The sequence below is a fragment of the Saccostrea echinata genome, unplaced genomic scaffold, assembly GCF_033153115.1.
Source record: "Saccostrea echinata isolate AGI-Se365-2 ecotype Australia unplaced genomic scaffold, CSIRO_AGI_Sech_v1 ptg000029l, whole genome shotgun sequence".
Taxonomy (NCBI): domain Eukaryota; kingdom Metazoa; phylum Mollusca; class Bivalvia; order Ostreida; family Ostreidae; genus Saccostrea; species Saccostrea echinata.
The window spans coordinates 18,271,373-18,296,382 of NW_026889778.1; the positions used below are offsets into that span (position 1 = coordinate 18,271,373).

General features: G+C 34.3%; 1 protein-coding gene across 13 annotated transcripts in view; it reads left to right on the forward strand.

The window, feature by feature from the left end:
- LOC133195675 (filamin-A-like) overlaps window positions 1-24,204 on the forward strand; it is a 57,222-nt gene extending 33,018 nt beyond the window's left edge. For 5 of the 13 annotated variants that reach the window (XM_061331569.1, XM_061331574.1, XM_061331573.1 and 2 more), the window contains 21 exons: window positions 1,290-1,479; window positions 1,929-2,176; window positions 6,562-6,591; window positions 11,462-11,503; window positions 11,796-11,925; window positions 12,445-12,585; window positions 13,673-13,801; window positions 14,357-14,530; window positions 14,921-15,082; window positions 15,375-15,578; window positions 15,986-16,138; window positions 16,636-16,764; window positions 19,001-19,060; window positions 19,590-19,754; window positions 20,042-20,143; window positions 20,337-20,605; window positions 20,918-21,038; window positions 21,165-21,335; window positions 21,561-21,776; window positions 22,150-22,347; window positions 22,599-24,204. In XM_061331569.1, coding sequence (XP_061187553.1) covers window positions 1,290-1,479; window positions 1,929-2,176; window positions 6,562-6,591; window positions 11,462-11,503; window positions 11,796-11,925; window positions 12,445-12,585; window positions 13,673-13,801; window positions 14,357-14,530; window positions 14,921-15,082; window positions 15,375-15,578; window positions 15,986-16,138; window positions 16,636-16,764; window positions 19,001-19,060; window positions 19,590-19,754; window positions 20,042-20,143; window positions 20,337-20,605; window positions 20,918-21,038; window positions 21,165-21,335; window positions 21,561-21,776; window positions 22,150-22,347; window positions 22,599-22,786 — 3,222 coding nt within the window. In that variant the 3' untranslated portion in view covers window positions 22,787-24,204. The other 8 variants (XM_061331577.1, XM_061331582.1, XM_061331571.1 and 5 more) reach the window with 7 other exon arrangements.
- The last annotated feature ends 806 nt before the right edge of the window (window positions 24,205-25,010 follow it).

The window sequence follows — 25,010 nt, forward strand, 5'->3', positions numbered from 1 at the left end:
GTCTAAAGATGTCTGGGTATTCTCAGTTTCTGATAAAATTCAATCATCACCTCCCCCCATCCATCTTGCTTCTTGTCTGGGAGGGATTTATTATCCATTAACATCAGGATAATGTGGGGTATCACCTGATATTGACACAGGAATAAGACATTTAGGGCCTTCTGGGAAATCTCTGATACCTGTATAAATGTTGGAAATGTAGGTCGATTTTATTTTGGGTTGTGCAATGCTTATATCAAAGCAAAATTATGATGTATCCTTGACACATACACAAAAAAAATTTATGAGTGTAAATTTTGTGCAGAAATATTTTTTGGAAATATATGATATTTAGGAGCTAGTAAAGTAAAAATAGTTACTGTACAGTAGTCTGTGGAGGGACTAATGCAGTTGGACAACAATGTCTTAAATTTTTGTATATGTAAATCCAAGTGCACCCCCTGATTGTTAATTTTTTTTTCAAATGAATCCCCACTGTTTGGCAATTATAATGAGTGAATAATGTTTTCAAATATGGCAAAGCTATGCTACTAGATTTGTACTTAAGGTAATTGCATAGGTTGTTGCACTGGTTTGCTTTCAAAAGATGTGATAATTGAATGTGAACCTTGAAATTAAAAAAAAATATTACTTCAAATGTTCTGAAATGATTTATGTGAGCTGAAAAAGACTTGAAAAAACAATCTATAGCCAGATTGAAAAAGTGTAGGAAAACGAAGTATTTGGGAGGACAAAGGACTATGTACAAGATTTTTAATGAAGTGTAAAGCAACCATTACAATTAAAGTGAATTGGCCCCCACTCATCATAAACAATCCCACCCAAAGGATGAAGCACTCATATTATCAGAGAATAGGGGGGAAAAATGCTAAATGTTTTATGAAAACTTTAAAAGATTGGGGAGAAACTTTTAACTTGAAAAAAAAGTTTTTCCACAATCTTTCAACTTTAAAAATATTTAAGAAAAACAAAAGAAAACCAAAAGAAAAAGTAAAAAAAAAATTTGTAATCCATTAGAAGATTCCATAAAACTGAATATGCTGTACTGTACAATTTGCCTATTTCTACAAATACAGCTAAACTTGGGTATCTCAAACACCAATATCTCAAATACCATAGATATGTTGAAGTGATTTGGACGTCCCAGACACTTTAAGTATTTTACTTCAATATCTCAATCCCTCGGATATCTTGATTTTTTTTTCTCGGTCCCATAGAGTTCAAGATAACGAGATTAAACTGTATCACTTTTACAATATTAAACGATTTTCTACTACTGTTCTTTACAGAGGCCTGATGGTACATATGCTCACCCTCACATCGTGGACAATGGAGACGGAACCTTTACTGTGTCCTACGTACCAGACGACCTTGGAACTTACGAGATCCTGATCCGATTTGGAGGACAGGTGGTACCCAACACGCCCCTCAAGGTCAACGCATACCCAGTGGGTGATGCCAGCAAGTGCAGAATTACAGGTAAGTTACAACACTGAAAACATTTAAAATATGAAAAAAAAAGATCAATTTATGTTGTGATATTCAGTCATGTGTTTTGGAAAATTGCTCCATTTTGATTTGAAATTCAGTCAAAGTTTGATATCTGGAACTCGTTAGGATGACAGAAATCACTGTGATATCCAAAGATATTGAATTTAGATATCGAATTAATAAAAAAAAATAGAATGTAGATTCAGTTTGAAATATCTATTGTATATCTGTATGTAATATATGTATGAGATATTAATGTAAAAATATATTGAATGCAGAATACATTTTTGTATAGAATTCAAATAAGCCATAATCATTGAAATTCTTGCATTTTAGCTTTTGAATGCCTTTTTAAACCATACTAAATTCCCAAAATTTATTTGTGAGATTTTTTGCTGGTTGGTATAACGCTAAATTTGGTTTTGTGACATTTACAGAGGGTCTGGAGAACACCACGGTCCCTATCAACAAAGAAACGGTCATCTGTGTGGACGCCTCCCAGGCCGGAGAAGGAAAGGTCACCTGTCGCATCCGCAGCCCGAGCGGCAACGACATCGATATTGACATCGTGGAGAATCCGGATGGAACCTTCAGCCTCCTTTTCACACCCCAGATGATGGGTGCTTACACCATTAACATCAAGTTTGGTGGACAGAGTGTGCCCGGTGGAGAGTACGACATCCAGGTAAGGAAGGAGTGGACACTGCCCACTAGCTGCCCACTATAACAGTTACTGGGCAGTCTGCTTTGCCTACCCTTTTAGGGAGTGGCAAGTGTTGATGTATGTGGTAATGCCTGATCCTAGGATTTATATTGTTTGGCACCATAGGAGTAGGATATATATAATATGTTTGGCACTATACAAGTAGGATTTATCTAATGCCAACTGCATGACATAGAAAATATTTGTTAGCATGCACTCAATGGTTAGGAGTTGATTAATTGGAAGAAAAGGAAATTTTAATTGTCTGTTTGAAACAATTTAAAAGCAATCATCGGTGAATATGGAAGTCTTGAAATTGGTTTCATTTGATTTGAATTTGAAATGGAAGTCTCTGTGATTGCTTCATCTAGAAGTTTTCAAAATGAATCCCTAAGATCTAACGAGGTTTGAGCTGTCATGCCCTTTTTTTAAGTGGAGAAAAAAAAATGTAGATTTACGTTAGGAAAGCACCCAAACACATAATAGAATACAGGAAAAGAACAAATCACTAGATGTCTCGGAGCTTTTTGTTCTGTTGGCACAAACTGAGAAATATTCTAAATTCTGAAGGTCTTGCATCAACAATTGCTGCAAGAACAGATATTCTATCAATGCCAATTATTTCTGGCCTTGGCTTTTCCCAAAAAAAAAAAAAAAAAAAACCTTTCTTGTTGACATTGGTAAATATTTCATGTAGACATCAAACAGATAAAAATGGATAACTTTATTATGCATGATTTTGCATGCGAGAGAATTTGAACTCCCTGGTTTTGCATGAGATGGAAGGGAATAAGATGTTTGTTTTTTCTTGAAAATGTTTTTCATTCAACTTTAAATTTTATGAAGAGAGGATAGTTGTATAAGGTGAACGTCTTGTAAATCAGGCTTATTTTCCAGATACCTGGGTGGGTTTGTGAGTGGTTCAGATAATCAGCGTAAACTCTGAATCAGTGATTGTCAGTGAAAATTCCAGGAAAATTCATCTAGCAAGCTTTTGGAATGTGGAAACATGATTTTAAGAGTTTCTGTTTATGAGAAAATTTACATGACTGGAAATTTTTTTCGTGGGAGTAGTTGAGTATTTTGTGTACTTTTCAAGGACCAATTGTCTAGAAAGAGTTGAGATTTCTAGAGGGTTCGAAAAAGATCGACCAGTAGATGTAATTATGTGATTAAGCTTCAGTTAAAAACATATAACAATTATGGTTAATTGCTTCAAGAACAAGAAAGTTAAAATCTGAAGATGGTTGATTTTTTGTGTGTGTCAAATGGTGGTAATTTGTTAAATAAGAGAAAACAACAAAGAAAAAGGTTCACATTAGCAAGTCTGTATAGAGAATCACAACTGATTCATAAAGAATTGTTACAGAAACTTGAACAGTAGACTGCAAAAAGATCACGATTTATGAAGTATTGCAGAGAAATATGGTCTCAGAATCTCATTTGGAAAGTGAAGAACATGCATTGATATATGTAGATAGAATCGTTGTTGCGAGAGTTGCTAAGTTGATGGTTTGACAGATGAGGATGATTTTCCTGATCGCGTGCCTTGGGTAAAGGAAAGAATTCCCAGCATGCTTTGTTAACATTTTCATTTCTTCTGGTCATTAAGAAAACACCATCAAATGCTGCATATTCAGACTCCAAGTAAATTAATAACATTGTTGTTTTACTTAATCAAAAAGATTTTTCAGTGCATTTCATAACTGAAGAAAAATTAGTGGGAGAGAGATCAGGGTACCTCAATTAATCATAGAGTACTTCTTATTATTGTTTGCTTCATTAATCAAATTCCAGAATGAATTTGCATCCTGTATTTTCATTGAAGTTTGGCTATTGTAAGGAAAAACATTTTGCTAATTAGATATCTGTGTTCCGAGTTTTGTTGTGAAGAAAAACAAGATAAAAACATAACGTTGCATTAAGATAAGATGCATGATGGGAAGGAAGAAGAAGACATGGATCTTTTTTTATGAATATATGCTTTTAGGATGGGTTCCAGATTGTGTTACTAAAAATAGCCCTTCTGGCTTATTTTGGGAAGGCTGGTAAATGATCTATTAGATGAAGATAAATGCAGGTATTTTGATATCGCTCTCAGCAACAGACGGCAAAGTCTTCACCCAGAGTCTGACCGAGATTGTTGAGTGACATTTCCAAGAGCTTCTGAGGAAGGACCCCCAAAATTGTTCCTCCGACTTGAAACCATAATTTCAAAACTAATTGTGAATGAAACAACATATTTTTATTTTTTCAGGTGCTTCTTGTGTTGGGGAATGTTATTTGTAAAGATTCTGTGATCTTTCAAAAAATGCGACTGTTTCTTTTTGAACGTAATAAAAGAATGTTTTGCATTCGGCAAAAAATTCCAAACTGCATTAAATAATTCCATGTATCAATATTTTTTAAGTTATATATATAAAAGGTTTTTGGAACATGTCTAGTTTATAAGCTTAGTTGGTTTCTGTATGAAAGAGAAGAGCATTATTAAGATTTCTCCTGTTGGAATTCAGACAGAAGCCACAGAGCTTCAAAATGACAAGTTGTATTTTAAGTCGGAGGAAATGATGTTCATCTGCGATTCATGGCTTCCTGTCTGTTTAGAGGGGAAAAGAACATAATATTGTTCATCTTAAAAAGATCAAGGTCAAATGCAAAGCTGCCACTTATTTATTCCTCGCACAATTTGTCTGTAGTCTTAATTTGCAGAAAATTAATCCCAATTACTTTATTGTTTTAAAAAACTAAAAATGCTTTTTGTTAATAACAACTGCTGCCCTCCAGGTAAAAATATGGCTCCAAATTGATAAAATTTAATTCACTGCTGTTTGAGTGGGTTGGATGAATCACTTCAGACATTGCAGATCATTTGTAAATTTCATATCTTTCTCGTTTCGTTTTTTGTTAATTTTTTTTCAGTGTCAATCATTTTTTTGGTACCTAGCTCTATCCATCAGAAGTGTTCCGACATTTGTGAGAAAGTATATAGAAAAGGCAGTTGTTATCAGGAGGTTTTTGTTCCGTTTTTTTTGCCTTATTGGCGTGGATGATATGTCTTATTTGATATTCAGAATGAAGCCAACTTTATTTAATGCCCAAAACATGCTGTCTAATTTCCTAAACATCTTCATGAAACAAACCACTTCATGAAAAAATGACTGCTGCCAGAAATTGAAGGAGTTAAGTGGTAAATTAAAAGACAAATGAAATTAAGATGATAAACCAGTCTGTATCTTTGGGGTTATGTCCTTAAATTTCAATTTAACCTCATGCAGTGCTTGTGGTTTAATCAGGTCAAAATTAATATATAATGTGATGGCATTGTTCAACTCAAATGTAGAACACTTCTGTACCTTTTCCAGTTTTGGTAGTAAAAAAAAAGGGAAAGGAGGTTCACAGAAAGAATAACTTTGATTCTCAAAATCTCATTTTTTTCCCCTCAAAAATTGAAATTCAGCATTGTTGCTGAACTCATTCGACATTGAAAAGTTCAAGTTCTACATTACTTTAATTCAATTAGGGACCGATCATCCTTTGGTTCATTGAGTTTGTTGTAGTTGTACAGGTTCTATCAGTTGCAGTGTTCAGGGTTATATGGTAAGATCTTGATAACTTCATACTGGATAACTACATCTAAGAACAGAATTCTTTCAGTGTAAAGATTTTGAAAGAGCATTGTTTAAGTTCAGTACATTGGGTATCAGTGGCAGATTTCTATGGCACCAATTGCCTCATCTTCGTGTTTGTAAATTCTCTGGAGCAGTACGTATGACATTGGGGGGGGGGGGGGGGGATGTAGTATGTGTGTGAATGAGTTGTCTACAAGGATTGATTAGAAACACAGATATATTGTCTATGAGATTTATTTTGGTAGAGCACTTGTAGATAAAATTTGGATTCAAAGAACCGAGCTTATCTGATGTTGATGGACAAGCTTTCTGATGAATGGACCTCGTGGTCAGACTACAGTTTTACAACTGGTCACTTTGTTGGCTTGTGTTTGTACCAATGTTACAATGTTGTAGTTGTCTTAGATGTCTTGCAATCTCCCTTGTAATTTCTGCTCCCCGTGTTTAGGTATGTAGGGTGTACATCTCGTGAACAGAATGGGTGCAGTACATTAGAGGCTATATGGGCAGAAGAATGCTTGTATTGTATCATTTAAGTGATGGAATATGACTTGCAAGGAGCTAAGAGCCACCACAATCTGTTTGGAGAATGTTCAACATTTCAAAGTTTTCCTTATTCATGAAAATTTCATAAAGTTGATCATCATCAAAATATTTCATATCATTTATTCATGTTCATATGTGCTCCTTGTATTGTTGAAAAAGTGTTCTCATTTTTCATTTGTATTTTTTAACTAGGTCCTTACTAATAGTGATTGGGAAATTTCGGTAAGAAGTCTCTGTATTTTTTTCATTTCTCAAATATATACACATATACATGCATATTTTATTTGCATCCCAAAAAACTTGTTATCTTTGTGCATGGAAAAGTCTTTCTGTATCCACGAGATGGAAATGTTATGATCATGCAGCCAAGCAAAGGGAAAAATGTATATGAAATGACTGGAGAGGGAGTAACTATGAAAAGAAGATTTATTTTCTTACAACTTGTTTTTTTTTTCACAGCTGCTAATGTGGAATGAATTTTGCAAATGCAAATCTCTAACAACATTCATTATATATGTATATATAATTATATGCTGCTTTTACTGATGTTCATTCACATTTCAATTTGTAAAGCGGTTTGTCACTATTTCTAACCATGAGTCCAGATTAACATGCAATATATCCTCATATTGCCCTCTGTTCAGGGCGATATTTCTCTGATTATAGTGAGAATAATAATGTAATCTGCAAAACTTTCAAATGATCTAAAATTGCAACATTTTATAGCAAAACCAAGTATGATAGCTCATGTAAATGATATGCTGGCAAAAGGAAATGTTGTAAATATCAGAATTATTGAAGGTAATTAAGTATTTTGGAATCTGGAAGAAAGATTAGAACAAACAGAAAACACCTGGTCCACATGGAAAAAGAGTCTAATACACACTATTGCCAAATGCCAATCTCAGCTAGTGGGGTATTATTGGCAGATATTTCACAGCAGAAAATTAAAATCTCCCATCGAAACTCTTGTGAATCTACCGATTACAACATTTTAAAATAATTAAGAGTAAATGATTGGACCTGAATCACCTGATGGGTTTATTTATTACATTAAAGGTGTTACGTAATTTTTGCAATGATTTGTAATCTCTTAAATTGACTACCTTTGCTGAGATTTGGCCCATTTTTTTTTTTAAATGTCATGAGGTCAGATCTATTATTTTTGTATAAATTTTATTTGTTTTACTGTATATTTCATCTAGTTGAGTGGACACTATTATCAGTCTTAACCATGACATACCTTATAATAAAAGGGTATATGTAAACAATAATTTAAGGCCAGTTGGCACATTTTATTTCATGTTCAAACTTTAAAATAAACATTAAAGTAGTCCCCTAGTGTGACAGTGTTTGATTGTGGATGTATAACTTAGTGGGAATTTTGTGATAAACTTCAAATCAACACTCTCTTTTTCATCTGATCTTCCATGATAGCACTCTTAACACACATCACAAAGATTGGGATGAGAGATACTCCTCTGATAGGGGAGGGAGGAAAGGTACCAACAGACATCATTAAACATTTGACGACAATTACAGATATTCAGGGTCGCAGATTCTCTATTGATACTGAGGCTGACCAGGAAGGCATGTAAATACTGCCCTCTGGTGGCAGTCTGATGCCCTGGAAAAATGCAGCCAATCACAGCCTGGCTTTAAAAGGCCTGCATTTTTGAAGTGAAGTGAAATGAAGCTCATCCCCCTTGTAATTGACTGACAGGCGTGGGTTCCCAGCCAAAGCATTTCAACCATTTTACTCAATTTGTAAAATTCAAGGTTTGTGTTTCGTAACTGCTGCCCCAGTGATACATAGGAAATTCCGCTGGAAGTCAGTGATAACTTTTGTAAGTAAATTTCCTTTCTTCCTTGGATTATGTCCCTTTGAATTTTTTTTTTTATTGCGGTTGAAATTATTTTGATAAAACGGGAAAATTCTGATTGTGATGGAATAATATTTGTTTGAATAATTGTTTCAAGTTCAAAATTAGAATATTTTTTGAATCTAAGCTGTGAGATGAGTTGTCAAGATTGAGGTTGCAATGGATTTAAAAATGTAAAAAAGGATTAAAGGATTTAGGACAATTTCTAACTTTGAAATTTTAAAGATTTTTGTGAATTCACAGAAAAGGTGAGATCATGTAATATAAATATTTTTAATATAAAGAGAAATATATGGGGAAAAGATAGAGTAAATATTGATATTATTTTTGAGAACTTGGATAAGAAAGAATCTTATTTAATACAGAAATGCAGATGAAAAAATCCGAATTGATGGATCTAGAAATTAAAATAACATGAACCGTCAACTATAGCTTGAGATAAGATCTTTGTGAGCTATCTCTGTAATGATAACTGCAGACTTCTGTAATCAAGTAGGGAATCATTTTGATGGCGGATTCATCAGAAGTTATCAGCTCTGCACATGCATAAAATCACTTAGAGCCCCTAATGAAAGTCACTTGTTGGTGGAACATTCAGACTGATGTTTCAAACATGGCTACACTCTTGGGCACATCTGTCCAGAGAAATCATTTAGTCAGTATGAGTTACATAGGTTATGTATCAAGACTAAATTAGATACATCTAGATACTGCATCTAGAAACATCTGTCCTCATGTAAAGCATAAAATTTTATTTCACAGCATTATTTAAGGATGCAGAGAAGATTTTTTGAAAAATTCAGTTTTTGAGAGTGTTCGATTGGCATGTCTTGTAATCTAGACACTTATTCTCTTTGTTAAAGTTCTATGGATATTAAAGTTAATCAGGTTATCTTAATGGGTTGATAAATTTGGAAGTGGGTGTGATTGATGGATGATTTTGTGTTGGTAGTTCAATACGACTTGGAGTTTGTGTCCTAGGTCATAAAGACCACAGATATACAGGGTTATCTTCTCCTTGCCAGGCTTCCTTAAGTATGGTAGTTTATATGACCATAAAATACAGCAGGAGGCTCCTATTAAGTGGTGAGGTGTCTACAGATAGCAAATATTTTTGTAATTCAGTCTAGTGATACTAGAGCTATGCCATATAATTTACCAAATAAATTTTAATGATAATGTTGCTTGAAAACACAGAAAAATGCATTTATATTGAATTTTATATCCCCTCATCTTATTAATGAGTATCATTTGCAAAGATGCTTGGGGGAGTTAAAGTATAGATTTGTTCAAATTACAAAATTTTGAATGTGAGTCTGTCATTCCTGCAAATCACTAATTAGTAGGCACAGTAAATATGAAGTTCCCCTTCATCATTAGCTGTGTGTGGAGTTGTTTACTATGCCTGATTTTTTGTGTTTTTCCTGGATTTAGGGTCTCCCCATGCATTCTTTCTTATCTGCCTTGCTCTCTCTGCTCTGAACCTTCATCAGTAAGCCTTTATCTTCTCCTAAAGAATTTTGATAGCTGCAGATACTGAAGTGAAAATTTCCCCCATTTTCATAATGCTACACTTTTCCCCATCACAGATAAGAGGGCCCATGTCTGCATAGGGAGGAATTCGATCCCCATCACAGACCCTTGAACATTTCCATTACAATTTCTATTGGTTTTGATATCTTTGGTACATTAAAAGAGAATTATGATGAAGAGTAGAGTTAATAATGTCTGATTGGTATCTTGTCTACAAAGAAAGATATATATGCTATCAAAACATTTTTGGCATAATTGGCCCTCTCAACAATCCATATCCCTTGTTCTCATTTTGCACGATTTTAGCTTCAGAAAATATTCAGAATCCTAATGATTGTTAAAAATCTCAGTCAAGATAACTTTTTTTTTGAAGAAATCAGAAGAAAGGTGGTCTTTTGAGTTTATCAAGATTCTTGTATAATGGGTTCGCATTAAATGGATCACTTGCGTAACATGATTTCCGATAATCAGGTTATCTGCGGCTGCTGGTTGAACCCCCTAGTGTTGTGATATTTGATATTCACGATATCTTCTTTTGTTCTCGTTTTTTACAGAGGTGTGACTGTTTACTACTGTTTAAACATAATTAAGATATATTTTTTTAAAGTTTATTTTGAATGCTTTTAGCCATCAAAAGGTTTTTACTACTGATAAATGGACATTTTTGTTGCATATGTTGCATTACCTGGTAAATGCAAAAATAGTAAAATCGGCAAAAACAAATCAATGTCTGATAATGTTGTTTATCTTTCATAAATTCAAATTGAAAATATTTCCCTTACAATAAATTATTTTTAAAAAAAAGAAAGAAAAAGGATCTGCTTTGGGGCAGGTTAATTCAGATGTTATACACACAAAGACGCATGCGATCCATAATAGATGCCTGTCAGTGAATGTTAATTTAGAACCTGTTGAGTATATGTCTAAGGAGATCTGTTTTGGATCTGTGATTTATAACGTCAAGTTTCAGCTTTTAGATCTTTCTGAATTTTCACAACCTCCACTTTCAGCTCTTTGTGAAATACCCCTCGCTCCGTTTAGCCCAGTTAGTTTATGGCCTAGATCTCAGACTTTAACAGGTGTGATATGTTATATTAAGCAGTTATATTAGGAGTTATCTAAGTGATATTGATATGATCATTTGGCATCCATACAGTAGTGATGTTTTAACAAACTGCTTTTATTTTCAGCAGATCTAATATACTTTGTATACATATATATATGCTATGATTCTGACATCACGTTTTGATCGCTTATTTCACTTTGATAGTCTGGCAGTATGAATTTTAGAAATTATAGATTAAAGAATTGGTTCTTAAAGTTAGGAAAACATAGATCTGCATTATTTTTCTTTAATCATCAGATAGTTTCTAATATGGAACTTTACCTTTGAAAAAATTTTGAAGATGCTGAAATCGACATATCTAAAAAATGGATTAAAGTGTCTGAAATTAGGACATTTTTATAAAAGCACTTTTTTTTAACAGTAAAAAAAAATTAAATATATCAAAAGATATATATACATGTAGTTTGGTAAAGATGAGGTTGGATAATGGAATCTTTTTTAAAAAGGGGGGGGGGGGGGACATTATTTAATAAGCATGGTGTGTCTTGTACTGCCAGACTGCATGTTTCTGTTGCATGTGTTTGTTGACTTGCCTTTCTTTGTTATTTAGGCTGTTAGTCCTGAGGAGTATGAGAAATACCTGGAAGATCAGGTAAGTTCTAACCTACACTAACAATGTCCGACATATCAGCTGGAACTGACTAAAAAAGCTTGACGTTAGCAACTGTGAGATGAAAGCATGAAATATTCTTTCATTCTGAAGTTACTATCTTGAAATTTATCTTGACAATGTATGAAGGTGAATAATGTTATTAATTTTTTTCTAGAGAACTAGAATGCGATATTTAATAGCATGTGTTTTTGCATGATAGATTTCCTCAAAAGGGAGGTAATTCAGGCATAAATTGTTAGGTGTAAAGAAGAGTTATCTTCCTTGTTAATAGGTTGGTGCCACAGAAGATCTGATTTCCCCAGACACAGTTGACGCAGTACATGCTGGCGCCCCGGGGGCAGGGCTGTTCCAACCAGTAGATATCCGTATCCCTGTCGGACCTATCTTCAACTTTGTCTCTGGTTAGTGATTTAAATTATTCCATATAAAGGGGGGGGGGGGGGGGACACAGCATATGATACTTGTCGTTACATGTATGGTATACAGTTGAACTTCGGTATTTTGATCTTAGATATATATATCTCATGTACCATGGATATGTCGAAATATTTCAAATAGGAAGTCCTAATTACCTTTTCTTAGTGTATTTTATTGCCAATATCTCACATCTTTAGGTATCTTGGAGTTTTTTTCTTGGTCCCATCAAGTTTGACAAAATTTGACTGGATTTCTGAATCTGAGACACTTAATCCATGCACGTGAAATTGTTGTATTAAGTGACTATTCATTTGGAGATTAGAATTACAGATGAAATCTTTAAATATTGATTAAACAATTTTAAAACTGCAAAAATAAGGGAAAAACAGAATTTTTAAAATGAAAAGTTACTGTAGAGGAATGTTGAATATGAATAAAGTGCCCTAGGTATATAACAATGATATCAGAAAACTGACATCCATTATGTTTAATTTTTTTTGCAGCATATGTAGTCATGCCCTCTGGAAAGAAGGCTTACCCCAAAATCCAGGACAACAAGGATGGTACCGTCACCGTTAGATACCAGCCCACTGAGACCGGACTTCACGAACTCTTTGTCAAATACAACAACGATGATATTGAAGGTAAAGGTCAAATATAACAATGATGATATTGAAGGTAAAGGTCAAATATAACAATGATGATATTGAAGGTGAAGGTCAAATATAACGATGATTATATTGAAGGTAAAGGTCAAATATAACGGTGATTATATTGAAGGTAAAGGTCAAATATAATGGTGATTATATTGAAGGTTATGGTCAATTACAACAGTGATGATATTGAAGGTAAAGGTCAAATATAATGGTGATTATATTGAAGGTTAAGGTCAATTACAACAATGATGATATTGAAGGTGAAGGTCAAATATAACGATGATTATATTGAAGGTAAAGGTCAAATATAATGGTGATTATATTGAAGGTTATGGTCAATTACAACAAATTTATAACATAATTGAAGAGTCTTCTTAGTGTATGTATAATATTTGAAATGGAAAATGCAGAAGATTCCCAATTGAGAATAAAAACAGGGTAGGTGAAAGGAGCTTATACAATTAACACGATCACTATCATAGGAAATATTTCACCTTGAGTGATGGATCATGAGAAATTGATAGATTAAGCAGATACCTGATTAGGATTCCCAGAATTCATTCGTTTTACTTCATTCCCCGTTATCTCAGAAACAACTCATGGCCCCTGGTTAACTAGAGATACACAGAAAGTCAGTAGTGCCAAAATATCAGAAATAGATAAGGTTATAGGAACTGTTCAATAATTATTTTGGCTGTGTTGGGGTGAGGTAATGGAGACCAGGAGAAGAAGGCAAAGATTCAGTTTTACTCTGGATCATCTTCCAGGTTCAATGTCCAGCAATGTTTACTACTTTTTTTGAGTGCAATTTTCTTTGACGTCTTTTTTGTGAGCTATAGCTAGCTGTTGCAAAACTTTTGGGATTTGTGAAAAACATGCAACCATCTTCTTCAATCTTTTCATGAGCTATAGTTGTGGAACTATTAAAATTTGTGGAAAAAAATGTGTAACTCATCTTCCTTCACTAAATTATTCTCAAAGTTTTTCACTTAATAGCTGGTTTCTTTATATTTCTGATTGATAGATTGTTTTTATGGCTATGTCCTTGAAGGTTTATTTTTAATCTTGTTCACAGGAAGTCCATTCAAATTCCATGTGGATGCCGTTAACAGTGGACATGTGACTGCTTACGGACCAGGTCTCTGTCATGGAATCGTTAACGAGCCGGCAGAATTCACCATCGTCACCAAAGACGCAGGTGCAGGTAAGAACGTGAAATAGATTGCTGTCATAGCAACCAAGCAAAGTGAATTTTTATTAATTTATAATTACATAAAAAAATTCAATACAAAATAACTGTGATAAAGTTTGCTTGGAAGAAAAGTATATTTTACTGCTGTAAATTTCAGTGATTATGTAATTTGCAAGAGAAAAGGCAGATTTTCTTTGTAATCATCTTGACATTTCTAAGTATTACCCAAGAGCTTGCATTTGATAAAGACGTAGGTGTATAGGGCATTGCATTGTTTGTATTGCAATCTTTGTGTGAGAAACAACTTTAAGGAAACCTCTTATAAATGGATTAAACAAAGAAAAACGAGTAAATAGTTGTTTGGTGTTAATTATGTTTTGAAGATTCTACAAATCATCTTTCATTGATTTGGCATTTATAAAACAAATTTTTGTGAGAATCAGGTACATTGGAAAAATGGCAACTGCAGATTGATTAATAAAAACTTTAGTTAAATGATTGGCATTTGTTTTTGGACACTGTTGATAGTGAATTAGTATGTTGAAAGTTATTTTTGTGAATTGCTAGGTGGACTTTCTTTGGCCATTGAGGGTCCTTCTAAGACAGAGATTAAATGTGTGGACAATGGTGACGGAACCTGCACGGTCAGTTATATCCCCACCGCCCCGGGAGAATACAACATCACCGTCAAATTCGCAGACAACCACATCTCCGGATCACCATTCACTGCCAAAATTAGTCGTGAGTTTCCTTTAATTTACAGATTCAGAATTGAAACTCCTAAGAGTGAAAACTTTCCTTGGCCATATTGTTTTTAACTTGAATATCATTTGACTTCTTTTTCTTTGTGGATTTGGTTGATAAAATGTCGATACTTGAGAGAAAATAAAAGCAGGGAAGATTGTTACTTCATTTAGCATGTAGTTATGTAATTTTTTTCTAACATTTCATCCTTTTTTTTTTTTATGTATAAACCACTAAAGAACATGAGCATACTTCATTATTCATTGATTTTCAATTAGCATTTTATTAGTAGTGTGAACTTGTTAACCTACATTTGGGACCTGACATTTTTCTATCAGTAGTTTCATGGAATATCAATTATCACTTTGTGTTATCTCCCTTCGATAGCCACCGCTGGGGAACCACGCAGAAAGGCTCAGATCGGACGCAGTAGCGAAGTCTCTTTGAAGGTCATGGAACAGGACATCAATAACCTGACGGCCAGCATTCGGTCACCCTCTGGCCGCGAGGAACCATGTCTGCTTAAACGATTGGCTAATGGACATCTCGGTAAGAAATAGCTGCAGCATGTTGTAGAATAACAGGTAAATGAATGTAAACTTCTCTTGTTGTAGAAAGCTCAGATGGCTACATTTATGTAACAGATAGGAATGTTTTCACATACATGTATTTACCAAAGTAAAATTGGTAGGCAGTTTGCAAATAGGGTAATTGATTTAAAACAGTCCAAATACATGAATGCATAAAGCAAAAGTATAAAACTGATTACGAGGTTTATTCTGGATGTAAGGTTTTCAAGTATGGACAAAACACCTTCTAATGACAATATTTTCTATTTAAGGAATATCCTTTACTCCACGCGAGGTTGGTGAACACTTGGTAAATGTCTTCAGAAATGGTCAGCACATTAACGGCAGCCCCTTCAAAATTATTGTTGGTGAGAGCGAACTCGGGAATGCTAGCAAAGTCCGCGTCGCTGGACAGGGATTACAGAGCGGCATGGCTAATGAGATTAATGAGTTCATGGTGGACACTAGAGATGCAGGTAAATAATGGGGTCAATTTGTGATCTTGAACTCATCTTAAAATTTAAATTTTTCGATTTTTTTTTTAAAATTCTAATCTATGAACTTTTAATTTTTTGATACTGGTGGTGTACTTTTTAGGGTATTCTAATTTTAGGACATTAATATGTTAGCTCAATAATGAATAAGCATTGACGTCATTTACAATTATCACTTAAATGTAATCTCAATCTGGCCATGATCAGTACATTAACAAATTTATCATTTAAAAATCAGAACCCTGCTAATGTAAGCTCACATACAGTTATTTTAATTCCAATATCAATATTGTCTATCTACTTGCATTTACTTTTATAGTTGTGACACAGAATGAGATCGTTGTTGTTGTTTATAGACGATGGTCATTAACGGTTTTAATTTCTGACAGGATATGGTGGTCTGAGCCTGTCCATTGAGGGCCCCAGTAAGGCCGACATTGAGTGTCTGGACAACGAAGACGGGTCGTGTCGCGTGACCTACAAACCCACCGAACCCGGGAACTACATTATTAATATCAAGTTCTCCGACGAACACGTGCCAGGTAAGAAGCTAATCCAACATGTTACTGGAGGATGCACTTTGCATGTAGCATTTTGCAGGAAAGATTATAAATTTTCTATCATTGATAATTAAAATTGTGGGAGTAAACGCTATTCTAAATTGAGTTTGGTAAGTGTTCCACATTTCCTGTTATGACTGACTCTGACTTAACCTCTGAGGTTAACAATTTTTATTGACTCGTAAGGTTTGTTGACTCTAAGTCAGATTTCTCATGTTATTATCCCCTCACAGCAAAGTTGGATGGGATATAGTAACATGCATGTATATGTGTGAGTGAGTGAGTGCGTGCCTAGTGGAAGTTGCGCAAGTAATTATTTACATTGGGATTGATATGCTTTTCTGTGAGGGGATGCTCCGCTTTGTGGTGTCCTGTTTTAAGATGCCATTTAATCAGATGTAAAAAATATTGTTAACTTGTGCCTTTATTTGGTTGCCTGTTCAGATCTATCAGTGTTACATTGACTCACTTTCCTGCAGGTTCTCCTTTCAATGTTAACGTTGGTGGTGAGCCGTCGTCCAGGATGACCGAGAGAATTACCCGTCACAGAGAGGCAGCAGATATTACTCACATTGGAAGTCAATGTGAACTCAGTCTCAAGATTCCAGGTCAGTGTTTGAGTATTACTCACAAAGATAGACTCTAATGAGTGTCTCTCACATAAGTCTCAAGATTCTGTGGTAGGGGTTGAGTATTGCTCACAAAGATAGACTTAAATGAATGTCACTCATGCAAGTCTGAAGATTCAAGGTTAATGTTTGATTATTACTTGCAAAGAAAGATCTTATGAGTTTCTTCTCAACAGTCTGAGTTAAGTAGTTGAGTATTACATTTTACCCCACCTCTGATAATATTTCAATGAAATCCTGGCTTACGATTGGTTGACATCTGTCACATGAAGGGAAGGAGGTATATTACTTGTACACATTACTTGAAAATCAAAACACAGTCAATATGGAGTTATTATTCTATTATAACACTAAGATCTTTCTTCTGTAAACAAAAAAGCTGAAACGATGCAGACAGAAGTAAAGTTGTAAGTCTCTAAAGCAAAAGACATGGAAAAAAAGAAATAGGTTCCATTACATATGTGAAGTAGTTACCGTTTTTTTCTCCAACTCAAATTCCTCGTTTTTGATTGTCAATAGACACAAGGTTTGCTGAGTGTCTGTTGACAATCAAAAAGTTAACTAATGTCAGTGACGAGCACACATTATGGAACCTTTCTATCCCTTTACTCAAATTCTTCAAAAACCATCTGTATGTTATTACTGCTCAAAAAGCTCACAAAACTATGTTATGTAACTCAATGTGACATCATAATGATGATGAAACTTATTGTGGAGAGAAACATTTTTACATTCATAGACATCTGATTATATGTCATAGATAGGGTAAATTCATTACATAGTTTTGTAGTGACAGGGTACGGGATGATACCTGGTTAGTAAATTTCATATCTGTCTTGGCGATTAAAACTGTGTAACTAATAGTACTCACAGACTTAAATGAATGTCACTCATGCAAGTCTCCAGATTCTAATTTAGTGTTTGAGTGTCACAAAGATAAACTTTAATGAGTGTCACTCAGATAAGTCTCAAGATTCTGAGTTAGTTTTTGAGTCTAAAGATTCTGGGTTACTTTTTGAGTGACACTTACAGAAAGGTGAACTTTTAAGTAAGTGTCTCTTGCAGAAGTCTCAAGAATCAAGGTTAATGTCTGAGTGTAACTCGGATTGGTGAGTTCCTTGAGTCACATAAGTCTGGTGTTTTGGAGTCATTTGCAGAGGTTGACACATGAGTTTCAATTATAAAGTTAGACACAGACAAAATAACAGTGTCAGTTGAACAGATATTATTGATGGAGGGAAGATGTTTTTTTTTTCTGAAAGCTTAGAAAGATTTAGAACAAATTGACGAAGAAGTGAACAGATAACAAATTATGCAACAAACTAAGGTTGACTTTCCAATTATTTAATGAGAGGAATGCACACATAAAAATAATGTTTGGCAATACCTATTTCTTATTTGTAAGGAGTTTCTTATTGAAATTAATTTATCAGTAATAAAAATTGTGTTTACATTCTTCTCTAAAAACATGGATTTCTGGAAGTTCTCAACTCAAATAAATAATCTCTAGAAAAAAGCAGAATGATGTCACGGTAATTTGGGGAGATATTAACAGTCAATCCACAGTTAATCTTACGATTGGTAGTTTCATTTACACATTATTTTGTACATAAAACAGTGGAATCAAAAACTAATGAAAAACTGATAGATGTAAATCAACAGTTTATTGGAAACATTTCTAGTTAAATCTCCTGTTTACATTGGTTGAGTAAGAAGTTGAAGTGAGATTTTATAACCAGCAATCAAGAGTTAATTAAGGAGCTCTAAATCGTCTCCTCAGGAAATAACAGTAATTCCTGAAGTGTGCCATGCTGGCCCTGCAGGGGTAGCAGACGTGATCGTAACTGATATTTTGTCTGTGGTTCTGATCTCCTCGTATGATGCACAACATCACAAGTTGGCAGACGATCAGAAGCCGGGCTCCTCTCACTGGATTTACTTTTATTTTCTCTGCATTCCACAAATGTCTGAAGTGTGTGTGTAGACTTTGATGCCATTCTTGATGTTCGCACAAGAGCCTGTTAATCTAGATTGAAATCTTTAATGTATCTTGTAAAGTACTTCTGCAGGTTGATTGCCTTTTCATCTCAGTAATAATTTTCTTATATCTCATTTGAAGTTGTTATTTAATATAAATAACCATCATTAAGGAGATGTTTAAATCTATACTTCATTACCTATATTTAGATGCACTGTTTTAATTATCTATTTTTAGTCGCATTCTTTGCAAGATGCGCTCAATACCAAGAGGAAACTCAAATTCAAACGACAACAGGTATAGCTTGTTGCCATGGTGAGGTTTGTTGTGGTTACCATGGAGATGTTTGTTGGAGTTTTCCCTCCTCAAAAAACACCCTAGATACTCTCCAGTCTCCAAGAAAATGAAATAAAAAGATTCTTTTTGTCAAGCTGCAAATGTATGGAGCAAAATTGATTTTGTCTGATTGTCAAGCAGCAAAAATGTTCTCAAAAACCCTTTTGAACCAAGCACTGCGAACAAATTATATATCTGAAACCCATATACATTTTCACATGAAACCTGTTTGTTTTGCCTATTTGAAGTAAGAAACGTTGCCATCCAACTTTTAGTTTAGTTTAGTTTTGATCCTCCTATTTTAGCAATCCTAGGTGTGAATTTTTTTTACCTTTAGTTTCAGGTGTGAATTTCTGACAGTGTTTGTCCTTTCCTGTTGTTGATGAAATTCAAATCTACTATGAACTTTTTGAACAGTTAAGCACTATGAACTTTTTTGTTTTGTTCTTTAGCAATATCAGGTCATTCATTCCTCTTAATATTTCCATAGGAACCAGTCCTTTCGACATGACTGCCTCGGTTACCAGCCCCTCCGGTGTGACTGAGTTGTGTGACATTGTCAGTCTAGACGATAACCACTACAGCATTAAGTTTGTTCCCAAGGAGATGGGCGTCCACACAGTTAGTGTTAAACACAAGGACATGCACATCCCAGGTAGGTCAAAGGTCAAGGTTTCTCCACACCAGGAGCTATTTTGGTAATGATAGAAATAAAAAAAAAGCTCTGATGAATGCAATCTTTATTGGGCATTGCTTACTATTAATTTTGTACAACTTAATATTTTATAGGAATTTCATTTCTAATGTTAGACTCAGCTTATGTACAATTTATCTATAACCATGATGATCACATCTTGAGGAAAAAGCCTCTTTCAGATATCAATCTTTCATGACTTCATTGTAAAACAGGGAATTATAATTTTATTTCCCTGATGTTTAAAGGAAGTCCATTCGAGTTTACTGTGGGTCCCATCACAGGAGGTGGATCACATAAGGTCCATGCTGCTGGTCCAGGTCTGGAGAAGGGAGAAATCAACCAACCATGTAAGTAATATAAAATTCGGGTGGATCCAGGTTTTTTTTTTAATGGGAGGGGGTCTGTAAATTGAAAATGCTAGCTGTAATGTTAAAAAAAATCAAAAAAGAAAAGAACATTTTTTGATGTAGTTGAATTTTTTTCTTTCTCATATTTAATTTTGTTTTAATATTGATGAAAAAAAAATTTCTTCTTTTCTAGGTGAGTTTAACATTTACACACGAGAGGCTGGTGCTGGCGGTCTGTCCATTGCTGTGGAGGGTCCCTCTAAAGCGGAACTAGACTTTGATGACCGTAAGGATGGGTCTTGTGGTGTGAAGTATGTGGTCACTGAACCAGGGGAGTACCTGGTGTCTGTTAAATTCAATGATGAACACATCCCCGAGTCCCCTTTCAAGGTCTACATCACACCCAGTATTGGGGATGCCCGAAAGCTGTCTGTAGCAGCACTGCAACAGAAGGGACTGCAGGTATAATATGTATACATTTTATATTTCTAAATGTCTCAACTTAGCTTTGAATCCTGAAATTTTGATTTAGACATGGCTAGGTTTGTTGAAGAAATGTATGTACCATAGATTTATTGTCACATATTTCCTATTGTGGTTTGTACATCAACAGAAAAATTATACTATTTAAACACAACTGTGAAAGGTCATATTTCAATGGGGAGTAATTGCATATGTGATAGGATGAAAATAATACAGTGCAAAAAAAATTTTCCATATGATTGATGTTAGGTATTTGTAAAGTTCTAGACTTTAAAATTATCTTCATTTTAGGTTGGAAAACCAGCAGCCTTTGTTGTCAACTTCAATGGTGCTTCCAAGGGTAAACTCAGAGCCAGAGTTATCTCCCCATCAGGAACTGAAGAAGAGGCTCTCATCCAGGAAATAGATGATGGTAAGAGTTATTTCCCTTTGACTCAATCTTGTTTTGCACTTGCAAATTCCTAAACACATTTGCAGTGATTAAAATTTGAATTGAAATAATGATCAGTGATACAATAATGGATTTCTTTGCTATCAGGAGAGTATGCAGTCAGATTCATCCCCAGAGAGAATGGAGTTCACAATGTGTTTGTAACGTTTGATGGATGTGACATCCCAGACAGTCCATTCAGAATTCTTGTCGGTAAAGTGGACGCTGACCCAGGCATGGTTACAGCATCTGGAGATGGACTCCGCACGGGACAGACAGGTGAGACGCTTGACCAACTCAGGGGTGTACAAAAATAGAAAGAAATTTACTTCTTATTTGGACTTTTTAGGATGTTATGCTGCTGAGCACTAGTACAGTGTATCAACTTTTCCTGATTTATATAATTAAAACCTTCCCATCTACCCAAGTTTGGTGATTTTATTATTTAAAAAAAAAATATTGAGCTTCATGGAAAAGCTGCAAATTCATTATCATCTCTTTCAGGTCAAACTTGTAAATTTGTTGTCAACACCTGTAACGCTGGAGCAGGTGCCCTGGCAGTCACTGTAGAGGGACCCTCCAAGGTCAAACTGGAGTGTAAAGAAGTGGACGAGGGTTATGAGTTCACCTACAGCCCCACCGCCCCCGGAGACTACATGATCAGTATCCGATACGCTGGGGTCAATATTGCTGGTAGTCCTTTCAAAGCCAAGATTGAAGGTAAGGGCTCAGAAAGAGATGGATTGTCATAAATTTGTGGTATTGCACATTGACCTCTACGTAAATGAAATACAGTAAACCTTTTGTTATTCTTGAGCAAGAAATATCCACTAATATAAGTTCCATGACCTTCTTTTACTCAGGAATATTTCTCATCGTAAACCATTAAGTTAAAAGTATATTTAATATATAAAATATTACCTCAGTCACAAAAATTAATAGTAGTGGATGGATTTCAAACTTGCAAATCATGAATAAAAAAAAAATATTGTATATGCATGTAATAGTTGATTTACAATAATGTGTTTATTTCTCTCCCAAATTTCATAATGTAATCTAGATTTTGAGAGAAAGTTCAATGTTTTTGTTAAAGGACCAGGCAAACCAAGTGGATACCATGAACAGGCCTCCGTTGTCGTGGAAACAGTAACAAAGACCAGTGTTATGAGTAAGTTCAGTGGACTACAGAAATTCCAGTCTGATGCTAGCCGGTGTACCGCGGAGGGAATGGGTCTGAAGAAAGCATTCAGAGGAAAACAAGCCACGTTTAGTGTCGACACTTCACAAGCTGGTGAGTACTTTTCAAATATTAAATGAGGTTCAGATGCTGAGTATTGTTGCACAGTGGCTCAACTCAAACGTTGGACCTGATAAAGAGCATGTTAATTTATATACAATCTGCATATACAGTTGTTGACTGGCTTAATGTAGTGAGGTTTAGGTTCAGCAACTGAATTTTAATTTCCTTGGCATATTGAAAATATTTAGAGATTTTAAACAAACAAGTTTCAATTCTTAATAAAGATGTTTCTTTTGCTCCAGGTAATAACATGATGTTTGTTGGAATGATGGGCCCCAAAGGACCTTGTGAAGAACTGTGTGTCAAAAACCAGGGAGGCTATGTGTACAAAATTAACTATATTGTCCGTGAGCGCGGGGATTACATGCTTGTCGTTAAGTGGGGAGACCAACAAATCCCTGGCAGTCCGTTCTGTGTACATGTCGATTAAAAGTGTGTCTGGATTTTATTTTAGGTTTTTTCAAATTATGTGTGGCATAAAGTAATATATATATATTTTCATTCATTCATCTATTGACGGACATTTTTATCTCATGTGATTGTAACATTTTTTCATACCAATGTTCAAAGATCTGAAGGCCACGGAACAAGTTCTTATTTCAAATTGGTGCTGCTAGAACTATAATTATCGTTTTTCAATGGGATCGTGTTTTTTTTTTCTAGGTCTATATTTTATTACAGTTGAAACTCAAATTATGCAAGTGAATAGATAGGTAGACAGAATTTTTTAGTATGCAGTGCACTATATCTGGTATATATGTGAGGACAAATGTACTTAATACCCGAGTTTGATAAATGGTGAATTTTTTCCAGCATGCTTTATATGTCCATATCAAATGCTCAATATTTTCGTAAGAAAGGCTGAAATTTGATCAATTTCAAAGTGATATTTTTAGGAATCGAGGGCATTGTAAGGTTTTGTAATGTGCAGTGCACTTTTCAAGTTGTGCTATTGTGCAGTGCACTTTTCAAGTTGTGCTATGTACAAGTCTTGCCATTGATTTATAATTACCCACAAATGACACAGTTTGCATGTACTTGATAAATATCTGGACTTTGTAGAACAACTTGTGTCATACTGTATGGTATTAGAGAAAAAAAAAAGAGATCATTGACCTTACTTTTCTTAGTGGACAAAAATTGTGCTTCCCTATATATTATATTCTTAAATAATTAATGGTTGAGTTTTGTATGTTGAGTAAATGTATATAATTATACATTAATATTAAAGTTATTGCTTTATTTTCATGATATTTGTATATGAACTTTAAGTATTTACTAATGCAATAATATGTGTTTTTGATGGATTGTTATTCATAATCTTTATGTGCAATTACAATATTGCAAAACAAAGAAAAAAAAATTTTCCCGTCTTTATTTTATTGTTTTATTAATTTCCATAGGTGTACAAATGTACTTTTAATGCTGTTTTGTTATGGAAGTATACATATATATTTAAAACAATCATAATAAGCCTATTATTTTTGTTTATTTAGTTAATAAGTTAATAAATTTTGTTCCAACAAGGTCTTGTAAAGTGTTGGAAGATTCTACAAATTGTTCCAGTTTATTTTGATACAGATTTACATATAAAAATTGTGGTTCAAAAATCCACATATAAAATATATATGGCATTTCTGCAAAGGGTATGTATTTTTTTTTAATCATGCATTTTTCACGTATAGTTAGGCTTAGCCCCACCCCCTTTGCTTTATTGACATATGATCAGAGTTAACTGCCCTTTACACTTTTACCACTAGATGTCGCATGCCTTGTATGAGAAAGATTCTATTATGTTGCTACTGTTAATGTATGCTGATTTATAAAAATAAATCTATTGAAAAAACATTATGTTAGTTTTGATATGATTAAAGATAGCTATATTGGTACATATTTTATAGTAATACAACTTGCACATTAAGGATATTTTAACACCCCCCCCCCCAAATGTTTGAGAAAATTGTATCTTAAAAAAAGGTGTAAATATTGAATTTCTTCTGCTTATTTACAACATAGGGAACCTGATATATTTCTCCAGGATAAATGTTCAAAGACAATAAAGTGTAATGGTTTGAGCCATGGATATCGGCCTGGATAGCTCAGTCGGTAGTGCCCCTGATACAGTGGTTCCGGGTTCGATTCCCGGTCCATACTGTCTTTTCCTTCCTATTATAAAAGTGTCATTGTTTTTCAGTTACACTGGGTAAAGAACTTGGAAATAATGATTACTTAATCTTAGTCTAATATAATGTTCAGAATACCTTAATCTTGTTCAAATTGTGTCATTTACTGTATAATTCTGTTTATTTCAATTTACCTCAAAGGGCAGATCACTCTTACTAAGAGCATAAAGCTACCATTGAATTAGAACCTCTTTAGTGGGCAGTGTTTAGAGTTACCTTCCTGAATCAAAATACATATTCTTTTACACCAGAGAATAAAACAAACATGAGTAAAAAACAAACACTTATAATTTCAATTTTGTTAGTGAAGGTTAGTGACTTCATGCTCATAGATCAACATCTGCTTTTAAGAGGAAACCACAACACTGAATCAATGTTTTAAGTATGAAGTCTGGGATCATTCTTGCTGAGTTAGTATATGCATGTTGAAACCACAAATTAGAACTACTTCATACCTCAACCACTATTTTC